We start from the raw sequence: 11,134 nt of genomic DNA, 5'->3' as shown, positions 1-11,134 counted from the left end.
CTAGGGCCCCTTGCCCGAAGCACCAAGAGGAAGTGGTAAAGAGTGCCTAGAGTAAGGATAAACTAGGACTCAATCCCTCCCTCCCTGGCTAGATGACCTTGGGCAAGTCACCTCACCTCACTTCACCTCCTTGATGTCTGACTCCATCACAACAGCCAATGCTGGCAGGCAGTCCGTATTGTAAGGGTAACCAAGGGGATTATATCACAGAAAGGATCTGAAGCTTAGCCTAGCACCTGCTACAGCATCTGGCAAACAGGGAACCTCCAGTTCTCGACCACCTGATGGTCAGTGTAGTTTAAAGGGGACCTTCCACCCTCAGAGAACACAGGACCTAGAGCCGAGGTCCTCAGTGGTCGCACTTCCAACTCGTGCAAGCCTAGGGAGGGATGCAATGTGCAGGACCCATACAGCCTTCAGCATGGGCTGTCTCTCTTGTCACCATCCCAGTCCCAGAGTCAAACACGTTGGGGGAAAGGGGAGCGAATTGTAAGGTGGGAGGCGGTGGGAGGTGGGGTGAGAAGTTTACCTCCTCCTGATCCCGCAAATCCGGACTCATGGCTCCGCAGGCCTTCAGGCTGGCGGGAGGGAGCAGGGCCAGCCTCTCTCACCCTGCTGGGGGGTGGGGGGCGGGTCCCCGGGGAGCTGCTCCTCCCGCCAGCCGCCACTTTAAGAAGCTGCTCCGCGGCTGCGAGCGGGGCCGGGCCGGGGCCGGAGCCGCAGCCGGAGCAAGCGGACTGAGCCCAGCCGGCAGGTGTACGGCTGCGGGGACAGCAGCGGCATGACTGGCTGGGGCTACGGCCAGGACGACGGTAGGCGCAGACCCCAGCCGGCCCCGACTCAACTGCACTCTCCCCGACCTGCACGTCCAGGGGGGGATTCATGAGCCTACAACCCCCCACGCTCCAAGACCGACCCGGTCCCAGCTCTCCTCCTGCCCTCAGAGCCCGGCCCACCTGCCTGGCCCCAGCCTGGGTTCCTGTGCGACCCGCGCAAAGTCCGCGCTACGCCCGGGCGGGCCCTCGGCCGGCGAGCGACTGGTGGTCGAGCTGTCCCGCCTCCACCTCTGCGCAGCCCCCGACTGTCACGCTCGCCAGCTCGGACCGGGCCGCCGCACACACGCACCTCCCGGGCGTGCGCGGCGCGTGGAGGTGGCCCGGGCAGCGGGGGGGAGGTGGCGGCGGAGCGTGGTGCGCGGGTGTCTGTGCGGGGAGCGAGCGCGCACGGCGTGTGAGCGGGGACCTCCAGGGAGCTGGCTCCGCGTGGGCAAGGGCGCGGTGTCCCCGGGAGAGTTTTCCTGAGGAAATGCCCAGGCTGCGGCGGCGGCTGGTACGTGAGCGAAGGGGCAGTTGGAGCCACACGCGTGTGTCTGGCTGTCTACACAGAGCAGGGTGTTTGAGCATGTCAGGTGTGAGGCGTGGGAGTCCATAGCCCACACCGGACTTCTGGTCTGACCCGGAAGACAGTTCCTCCATTGCTGCCTCAGTTTCCTTAGGAGAGGACGTGAGAAGAGGCAGGTGAGCTAGATGGTTTGAGTGGGGGTCAGGGGCACATCACCTCCCTTTTGGGTGCTCTGTCTTATCAAGCAGGGGTAGGGTGTGGGTAAGGGCTTCTCCATTTCCCTGAGATGAACAAGGAACCCCCCAAGATCCAAACTGTCAGGAGGGGAACCCAGACAGGCAGATAGGGGTGGGGAGAAAAGATCCTCCCAGCCCTGCTTCTCTGGGGAGAGACAGTCACTTTGGTTCCAGGAGCAAAGGAGACCCCCCGATCTGGACATCCAAGAGCTGAATGGAGACGTTCAGAAAAAGGGGACAGAGAGGAGCAGAGATGGAGAGAGCCAAAGAAAGGGGAGGTTGACAGAACTCATGGAAGATCATTTTACCCCAGTCCGACACATAGTCAAACCCCCGAAGTCCATATCCCCTGACTTCAGCCCTTCCTGCTAGTACTGCCCACCAGCTGGGAGCATCTAGTGGCCTCAGGGGCCTGCCCCATGGGAATAGTATCCTCAGGCTGCTTGCTCCCTCTAACCCAGCCAGATCTGGATTGTCCAGTCTGGGAGTGATGAGGAAGGGAGGAAGGGAGGAACAGAGGACAGAGGTGCCTGCATGCAGCAGTGCTCACAGGACTTCAAAAATAACCCAGTGGGGCCGGGCCACGGTTCTGAGTCATCCACTGGGGACACAGCTCTGTCGGCACCTGCTGCTGTTTTCTCAGGAAAACTTAAGAAGCCAAAAAGGGGGAGAAGCACCAGCCGGCAGTACCTCTAAAAATAGACTGTATCTCAGGATGTTCCCCAGGGAGATGCTAAGCCTCTAGGCTGCAGATGGAGCCCCTGGGAGGCAGGTGGTGGGTGCCTGTGGGTGTTCGTGCAGGTGTGTGGGTGTGTGTATGTGTGCATGTGTGTTCATGGGCATGTGTTTTGCCCTGGTCCCTTTGTGCAAACTTGGGTTTCCAAAAGGAAGAGTTTTTGTCTAAGGGTGCATACTCATGTATCAGATGTGATCAGCAGGTTATAAGTGTGTGTATGTGTGTATATGTGTGTGTTTGTACACACACATGTTCTAGGCCTGACTACTCTGGGCCTGGTGACCCATGTCACCGTGTACCTATGAAGGTCAGACCTGTGGACCTGTGGGAACAGGGCTGGGGAGGTAGCTGGAGGTAGTACAGACACACATTGTGTGTTTATATTGGTGCATGTGTGTGCCTGCACTTGCATGAATGGTCCCCATTTCACTCATCATGCTGGTTTCTACTTCACAAGGTGGTTGTAGGAAGCAAATACTTGTCACAGAATCCAGGCTATGTTGATGTGAGTTTTCTTTATTATCATCACCAACACCAAGTTTGCACTAAGACGCTGAATATTTGATAGGTCAGGTCAGAGACTTCAGATGTCTCCTTGAGTGTGTGTTGAGGGTTAGGAGTTGGAAGATTCACTTCTGGGAACCACCTCTGAGCTTGCAGCTGTGAAATATTCTCTTCCAGGCATTATCTCTCTTCACCTCCTGTCAGCCCTGGGAGGTGAATTCTAGTGAGGCCATTTCCTACACAAGGAAATGGAGGTTGAGATGGTGTAGTAGCAGATCTGGGATTAGAACTCCAAGCTGTGCAGCTCCAAAGCAGGGGCTCACTGAAAGGATGCCAGGAAGATAGTGCCCCAGGACTTCACTCAGCCTGAACCTGAGATTCTTGCTTGCCTGAATCCTTGCCCCATCCCTTCCTACAGGTCCCTCAAATTGGCACAAGCTGTATCCCATCGCCCAGGGAGACCGTCAATCACCCATCAATATCATATCCAGCCAGGCTGTGTACTCGCCCAGCCTGCAGCCACTGGAGCTTTCCTATGAGGCCTGCACGTCCCTCAGCATCACCAACAATGGCCACTCTGTCCAAGTAGACTTCAATGACAGTGATGACCGAACTGGTAAGTGGCCCCTGCCAAAGCCTGGCACATGTTCCCCCAAGGTCCTAACTCTATGTTGGGCAGGCTCAGAAGGCGCAGCTTGCTATGGTACGCAAGAACAGCTTCACTTCTCACGAGGTGTGCCTTGGGCTGAGCCTCAGTCTCCTCCTCCTCCTGGGAGTGATAAGATCACCTAGAGGTGAATGAAAACAATGAAGTGACATTTGTAGTTCCATCATATAGCAAATGTTTAAAAAAATTAATTCAGTTTCCTCCCATCCACAGAGTGCTGCAGGTCAGGTTGGTTTTCACCTGCTTTATGGCCCAAAGCCCAGCCCTCCTCTCTGCATTGTCTGGAGCGAGCCTGGCCAGGAGAGAAGGGGGCTGAAATGTTCTTTATGCTGGATCCTTTGCCCACTTTTCAGATGGGCAAATAGAAGTGCAGTGCACTAGGGAGTGCCAGGACAAGTCTGGCTCAGCTGAAAAGGCTCCCTTTCCAACTCGCCCATGACCTCAAGTTCCCAGCCACCCTGGGCCAGAGGGAGGCCTGTGGGAACTTGTGGTAGCTCCTTCCAAGGTCTCTTTGCTCTAGATCAGAGTCCAGGTTCCTTTGTGATAAATTCCTAGGCAGAGGCTCTGGAAGCATTCTGTAGTGAAGGGGTTTTGTCTTAATGACTGGCCTATGGGGATTTGGAGTGGGATAAGAAGGGAACCTGCTAAAGTTTCTTATGAGAGGAAATGTCTGCTCCCCCGCCCCCATGGAAGCACTCAAGGAAGCTTAGCTCTCAAAGAGAAAATCAAAAGGCAGGAAAGGAGAAAAACTAGAACTTTCAGGAGGAGAGTAATCTTAGTTGATTCATCCTGAGTTTCCTGGTAGGCTAGGAAAAGAGATGAAAAATCCGATATAGTTACAGCTGTAGAAGGAAGGCAAGCAGATCCTCAGGAGAGATAGACAGGCATTTCCTTGTGCTGACCTCTAAGAAAAACCTCTCACCCAGAGCTTTGGGAAGGGGACATGGGAGTCTAGATGACAGTTTATGAATGAGCAATTTTCATATGGCTGTCCTTCCAACAGACTTCAGGGGACCCTGTGGGCTTAATTCAGACATCAGCAGCTCAGTGAAAGCCACTGGGGTGGGGTCTTACATTCAGGTCTGACTGGGGCTCCCTCCCCTGCTGGAATAGCAGGCCTGAGGATTCAGGGAGGCAGTGGGGAGTAGTGACCCACTGAGGGTCACTCTGGAGGTCAGTAGTTGATGCCAGCAGAGTCCCAGTGCATAGTAAGTGTATAGTCATTCCATGTGGCAGTGCATTCCATGGTCAGATGAAGGAAGAAGCTAGAGAGCCAAGCCCAAGTGGTTAGGGAGGGTGCTCCCTCTCTGGGTTCCCAGTGAGACAGTCTCAGGCAGGGCCACAGATCTGTCAGGAAGCCCAGTTGCTCCCATTTCCTAGGGGACGGGGCAGCCTGACTGAGGCCCTGCCCAGAGCCACTATCCCCAGACTCCCTTTACCATCCTCCTACCTACCTTTGCCCCCAACAGGCCCTGCTTCTCTCATAAGCCCAGGCAGCAAGGAGGGGCCTCTGGCTTGGCCTGGCCTGGCCTGACTTCATCGAGGGGCCCATGGGGACAAGGCCCTGCCCTGGTCACCCATTATGGAGGAACTCCGAGCCTGAGGCTGTCACCTGATCCAGGGTCTCACATTCAGGCCCGGCTGGGCCTCCTCCATGCCAGATACCTTTCGACTGGAAATTCTATCAGTCTCAAGTGGCCTTGTGCATGCCCCCAGCTCACCAGCTATCGGGATGAGAAAGTCACAAAATCAGCACAAGTGGGCCCTTCCCAGGAGACCATTTATGCAGGAGATGGCTCTGAGGACACTTGAGCCTGTCACAGAGGTTAGGGACCATCAGGAGCTGTCCTCCTGCCTGGGGCAGCACCATGTGCTGGGGAAGTTCAAGGTTATTGGGAGGCAGTGTAGCCTGGTGATTAGGGACATAGGAGCTCTGGGTTCATACCATAGCTCAGTGTTTTGCTGTGTGACCTTGGGCAACTGCCTTGTCCTTTCTGTGCCTCAGTTTCCTCCTTTATAAATAGGGATAATAATAGGGTTTTCTCCTTATGGGCTACCATGAGGACTAAACAAATTAATCCTTCCAAGCCAGCCCTGGGTCAGGGCCCCAGAGATGGAAGCCCTGTTGTCAGTGGTTTCAGGGAAATCGGGCAGGAGTGGGGAAGGGGACCAGATGGAGAGCTGTACTCTGTCATTCCCAGATTTCTCTGCCACCTGCAGCGCATTGAGACTTTGGTCCTGACCTGGATTAGAGACTGCGGGAATGGTTGGTGGGACTGACCGAAGCCCAGCCAGCCCAGCAGATTTTCCACATGAAAAATGTATCCCTTTCCTGGGCTGCTGCTCCAGTGCTGGCATTGCCCCACCAGGCTGTAGGGCCTCCTGCACCAACTGCCACACCCTCATTCTGCCCACAGTGGTGACTGGGGGTCCCCTGGAAGGGCCCTACCGCCTCAAGCAGTTCCACTTCCACTGGGGCAAGAAGCGTGATGTGGGCTCGGAGCACACGGTGGATGGCAAGTCATTCCCCAGCGAGGTGAGGGTCACCATCTGCACTGGGAAAAGAGCATGGGTCAGATGGTCCAGCTGCCTGGGTTGGGGTGGCTGAAGAGGGTGAGGAGGAGCACAAGGGCCTTTGGGAGAGACACTGGCCCCTGCCTCAGCACAGAGGCTAGGTCCTGAACATTGACACCAGGAGTTTTTGGAAGGGTCTCCCCACCCCACACCCCACATGCTGCTAATAGGCCTTCAGGAACTGAGCCTAGCATTCAAGGCCCAACACAAACTCACCTTGCCTGGCCTCATTTTCTCCTGTCCCCTTCGAAGCCCCACTGAGCTGTCTGTGACAAAATCCCTATCTGTATCTGGTTCCTTCATGCTTCCAAGCTTTTGTCTATGCTGTTTCCTTTGCCTGAAATGCCCTTCCTCATGGCTTCCATCTGCTAACCCTCTTCTTATTCTTTGGAGTTAGCAGCAAGTGCCACCTCCTCAGGGAGGCAGTGCACAGAATGGCTATCATTGAATTCATAGCTAGTTCACCTGCAGCCAGAGGCTGAGCCTGATGCTTCTCTGGGGTCCCCTGGGGCTCAGGAAAGGGTTGGGCTCAGAAATGGGTGGATGCTATCTGTGGCCCTCCCTCTGGGGACCCCCTAGGCTCCCGGGAGGTTTGACATCTCCCCTGCTTGCAGAGGGCAGAAGTATGGCTGAAGTGAGGGGAGGCCTGGCTCTGAGTTCTCCTTGGTCCCTGGTGGCACTGAGCCCTGGCCGGGCCTGGCTTGTTTTTGCCCCCAGCTGCATTTGGTTCACTGGAATGCCAAGAAGTACAGCACCTTTGGGGAGGCCGCCTCAGCACCTGATGGTCTGGCTGTGGTCGGTGTCTTCCTGGAGGTGAGTGGGGACGGGGATCCAGGAGCAAGGCATGACCCTAGTTCTGAGATGCATGGGGGCTAGGCTCACACTACCCTCTCCCTGACAGACGGGGGATGAGCACCCCAGCATGAACCGCCTGACAGATGCGCTCTACATGGTTCGGTTTAAGGTGAGACTTGGCCTGCCCCCTATTGGGAGCAGCTGGGTGGGAAGAGGGAAGAAGTTAGCTCACGAGTTGGGCCCAGTCACTCCTCCATGCTGGTGGCCAACCCTGGCAGAGATCCAGGGTGAGGGTCAGCACCTCAGGGCCTTGCACCTGACCCTTCCACATCTGGTTCATGCCCCTATTGATGTCCAGCATGCAATCTGGTAGAATACAGCATGAATAACATCCTGGGCACATGAATGGTGGTTTGTCAGGCAGAGCTACTGAGGGAAGCTCAGGCAAAGATGTGAACAGCAACCAGAGAGCCCCAGAGACCACAGCTTTTATGTATAAGCAAACAGGTGCACAAGGCAAAACCTAGGCTGGGGAGGTGGCAGCTGAGGTCACAGACATTTGCTCACAATTTGCATCTGTGGGCCAAGAAGAAACTTTAATCCTCAGACATCAACAAGTGAAGAATCTACAGGGCTGGTGGTGGTGGGAGGTCTGTGCTGACTCCCAGGTCTCTACCCTGCCCAGGGCACCAGGGCCCAGTTTAGCTGCTTCAACCCCAAGTGCCTCCTGCCTGCCAGCCGGCACTACTGGACCTATCCAGGCTCCCTGACCACACCCCCCCTCAATGAGAGTGTCACCTGGATTGTGCTCTGTGAGCCCATCAGTATCTCTGAGAGGCAGGTAAGTCCTCCCAGAGCCCCAGCTGCAAACTCACGGTCCAGGCCAGGCAGGGTGGAGTCCCTTCGTCAAAGCTCCCATCTTTTGCTAATAAGTGTTTAGATTTTTGATCGGGAGTTAGCACGGTTGTTAGTCATTAGGACCTAGATACAGGCTGGGTGGGGAGATGCCTGGATCCTGGAGCTGTGCCTCCTGTGTTGGAACTAGAATGGTGCTTGCACTGCTATGGCTTAGCTAGACAGGACTGAAATTAGAACTAGGTGGAGTGGGCCCAGGTTCAAAAGTCCTATAGTGAGTAAATAACTGAGCTTGGGGCTATCAAAGAGGAGAATGAGTGGAGAAGAATGGGGACAAGACCCAGGGGCCAAGAGGAAAGACGGATAGAGCTGGCTAGGTAAGAGATGCCAGATGATGCATCTGGGGTCAGAGGACCACAGCACCCACATTCTACCCTGAGCATCCCTTCTGCCTTCTCAAGATGGAGAAGTTCCGGAGCCTGCTTTTCACCTCAGAGGATGATGAGAGGATCCACATGGTGAACAACTTTCGGCCACCACAACCACTGAAAGGCCGTGTGGTCAAAGCCTCCTTCCGGGCCTAAGCTGCCCACCTGCCCTGCTGGCCACTAGGGCATCATCTTCCAAAGGGCTTCCATGTCAGCAGACACCAAACCATCTGAGGCTTCCTGCCTGGGGGTGCTGTGGACCCCTCTTCAGCTGGCTTGCTTCTTGGCCACCCTGGAGGGTTCCTGATGGGACTCACAAGTCAGGTCTACCCTTCAGCTGCCCTGGGACCAAAAGAACCAGAGCTGAGCAGGGTCCAAGTCTGGGGGTGCCTCTGTTCTCCAAGACCCAAGGCCCCTGGGAACCTCTTCTTCCCCACTGGCAGCAGCGGCAGCCCCTACCCTGAGCTCACACTGTGATGAACGAGACTGAGCTTCCCAGGGCAGGCAGCTGGCACTGCCAGGAAGACTCAAGCAATAATTAGAGGTGGGCAGAGCTGCCCTCTCGGCATTACCTCTTCTGCAGGCCTCCGCCATGCACGCACCTCACTGCCAGGCCATTAAAAATCAGCACGCAGCCTGCTGGAGGTGACGTGGCCTTCTTTCTCCAGTCACCTGCTGCCATGGGCAGGCCCTGGCTATAGCTTATATATTATCTCCCCTTGTTCCTACCCAGCCACCAAAGCCACCACATGATAATCCATCCATGTATTAATGAATAAATTCATTTATCCATGCAACAAATACCAATTGAGTACTTTCTGGGGATATGGGGAGCCAATGGTGGGGAGTCAAGGGCACTATGTTGGAAGAGCCTGGGTACTGGGCAGGGGAGAGTTATGCAGAAGGCCAGAGGGTCTGGAGGAAGAGGAAATGGGAATGTTCCATTTGGGAAGAAATGAAATTCCAACCAGTGTTCCAAGGCAGAGATATGGGAACAGTATGTCTGAAGCAGAGGGAAGAGCAGGTGTGCGGCTCAAGAGGTGAGAGCTCAGTGTGGTTGTAAGGCTGAAGCCCTGGCAGAGGGCATGGGATTCTCTCCGCAGGCTCTTGGGAAGCCATTAAGGGTTGGTAGTAGAGGAGGGGCAAAGCCAAGGTGCAGGTGGGGACAATCCCCATGGAATGTGACAGGGAGGAAATGAGGCTGGTGGCCCTGAGGCAGAGGATAGGGTGGTGGGGATGGGGAGCAGCGGCTGGATGATAGAGATTTAGGGCTACAGCTCAAAAGGCAACTCTTGTCTTGGGGCTTTGGGGAGCCATTGGTAGGGAGTGGTGGGTCCCCAGACAGAGAGGGGTGGCTCTTTGTGGATTGAGGACCCTGAGAGGAACCGCTCATATTGGACACACAGGATTTACCGCCCCTGAAAGGGAAATTTAAAGAGATACAAACTCCAGGCCCCAACCAGATGTTTGCACAACCTGAGAGTGAGTACCCCCTTAAATTTGCCCCCTGAGTACCTTGCTTGCCTTGCTCTAGTCCCACTGTCCAGAGAGCTCCCAAGACAAGCTCACCATTGGGCTTAGAGACCCACTGGGGATTGTGACCCAAGTGAGACATGGTCAAGTGGCAGTGAGGGGAGGTGCAAAAGTGGGACAGTAAATGTGCAAGTTCGGCTGTGAAGGGGAAGAAAGGAGTGGCTAAGGGGTGATGGGAAGATGGGCAGGGGTGTGTCTGAACATTCCTAAGAAGAAGGCTGGACTTCCTGGCTGGGAGGGCACGGTGGGGCATGTCCACTCCTTATTTTGTCTGTTCCTCCTGTCATTGTCACTATACCATAAGGGTACACTCAAGCTCAGGATACTTCTGGTCTTAGAACTCTTATCTTTGAACTCAAGGACATGGGGTAGAGCAAGTCTTACTTTGTTGACCTCTCCACCCACTCCAGTGCTCAGGCCAAAACTGACCCGAGAGTGGGCAAGAGTGAGGGGACAGGAGAGGCAAGGCCCCATAGCAAAAGCTGCCCCAGTGCAAGGCCAGCTACAGGTGCTAGCCTGATTGAGAGGCGCTCTTCTCCCTCCAGCTTTCAGTCATCAGTGAGAAGGATGGGGAGGTATCTGGAAGACAGAGTTTGCTCAGTTGGGAGCAGGTGGCTTTGGCAGCAAGGGAAGTCATGCTGGCAATGTGAACTGTTAAGGCAGGGAAAAGGCCTGGGGCAGTTGTCGAGTTTTCTTCCTGTGACCAACAACTGTCACTTCCACTTTACAGATGAGGATAATGAGGCTCAGAAAGGTTAAGCAGGCAAGTGGCAGAGCAGGAGCTGAACCAGAACCCGATATGCATGATAGCAACTGGGCCCAAGGGAGGGAAATGTGGCATGATGGTAACCATCCGGAGTGGCATAATAAACCCAATGCTGCTAGCTGTGTCAGGGAGCCTGTCCATCCCATCCCAGGAATAGTGGCACTGCAAAGGGCTTAGAAAATGGGAACTGGTTTTATTATAATTATCCCGAGGCTGCCAAGAATTCTCACTCCCTAAGTCCTTTCCCTTAATTCATTTCTTAAATTTAAAACTATTTTAAAACCCAGTGGCCTCTTTATGTTATAATCACAGCCCAAGATTTGACCGTGTTACCTTCAAATGGGAAGTCCCAGCTGGAACCCAAATGCCTCCAGCAAATCTGCCCTCAAGGGACCCAGGACTGGGACCCGAATCCCCTTGCAAAGTAATAGTTCCCCAGAGATGATGGTGGGCACATTTGAGGCACCCAACTCATTAGGCTCTGCTTACTCCTAAGACCTCAGAGAGTCCCTTCCTGGGCAGCCAGGTTGGCCATTGGAGAGACTCAGGGAAGGCTGGGGACTGAGTTCAGTGGCCACAGCACACTGAGCCTGTGCCCAGGCTAGGAGCACAGGCTTCCTCCAAAACACCTCTTGGAGGACCAATCCCTGGACCCTGCAGCGGGTACCTCTTTTGGGGGTGAAGGAATACTCGAGAAGT

General features: G+C 54.9%; 3 protein-coding genes across 5 annotated transcripts in view; 2 read left to right on the top strand and 1 right to left on the bottom strand.

Moving 5' to 3' along the window:
* The window catches only part of Nae1 (NEDD8 activating enzyme E1 subunit 1), a 39,990-nt gene extending 38,791 nt beyond the window's left edge, over positions 1–1,199 (bottom strand). The window contains exon 1 of the mRNA XM_004843095.3: positions 957–1,199. The gene's annotated coding sequence lies outside the window, so the exon portion shown is untranslated. The remainder of the gene's footprint in view (positions 1–956) is intronic.
* Positions 576–8,928, top strand: Ca7 (carbonic anhydrase 7). 3 transcript variants are annotated; one of them, XM_004843097.3, is made up of 7 exons: positions 576–812; positions 3,236–3,433; positions 5,902–6,020; positions 6,776–6,871; positions 6,960–7,022; positions 7,539–7,694; positions 8,170–8,928. In XM_004843097.3, the coding sequence occupies exons 1-7, from the start codon at positions 782–784 to the stop codon at positions 8,290–8,292; spliced, it is 786 nt and encodes a 261-aa protein (XP_004843154.1). In that variant the 5' UTR covers positions 576–781; the 3' UTR covers positions 8,293–8,928. The 3 variants fall into 3 exon arrangements, with proteins under 3 accessions (XP_004843154.1, XP_004843155.1, XP_021112595.1); XM_004843098.3 differs by lacking the exon at positions 6,960–7,022 and having other exon boundaries at positions 668–812; XM_021256936.2 differs by lacking the exon at positions 576–812 and having other exon boundaries at positions 3,294–3,433; positions 5,686–6,020.
* Pdp2 (pyruvate dehydrogenase phosphatase catalytic subunit 2) overlaps positions 3,301–11,134 on the top strand; it is a 29,875-nt gene continuing 22,041 nt past the window's right edge. The window contains exon 1 of the mRNA XM_087182234.1: positions 3,301–3,433. The gene's annotated coding sequence lies outside the window, so the exon portion shown is untranslated. The remainder of the gene's footprint in view (positions 3,434–11,134) is intronic.

This window comes from Heterocephalus glaber, unplaced genomic scaffold, assembly GCF_053883595.1.
Source record: "Heterocephalus glaber isolate CG9 unplaced genomic scaffold, H.glaber_assembly_v1.0 deba00000071, whole genome shotgun sequence".
NCBI classification, from domain to species: domain Eukaryota; kingdom Metazoa; phylum Chordata; class Mammalia; order Rodentia; family Bathyergidae; genus Heterocephalus; species Heterocephalus glaber.
This window is presented reverse-complemented; position numbering and strand designations above follow the sequence as displayed.

Coding starts and splice junctions, on each gene's coding strand:
- Ca7 (XM_004843097.3), top strand. CDS start 782: ATGACTGGCTGGGGCTACGGCCAGGACGACG. Junction 3,434..5,901: donor TGACAGTGATGACCGAACTG/GTAAGTGGCCCC, acceptor TTCTGCCCACAG/TGGTGACTGGGGGTCCCCTG. Junction 7,023..7,538: donor TCTACATGGTTCGGTTTAAG/GTGAGACTTGGC, acceptor TACCCTGCCCAG/GGCACCAGGGCCCAGTTTAG.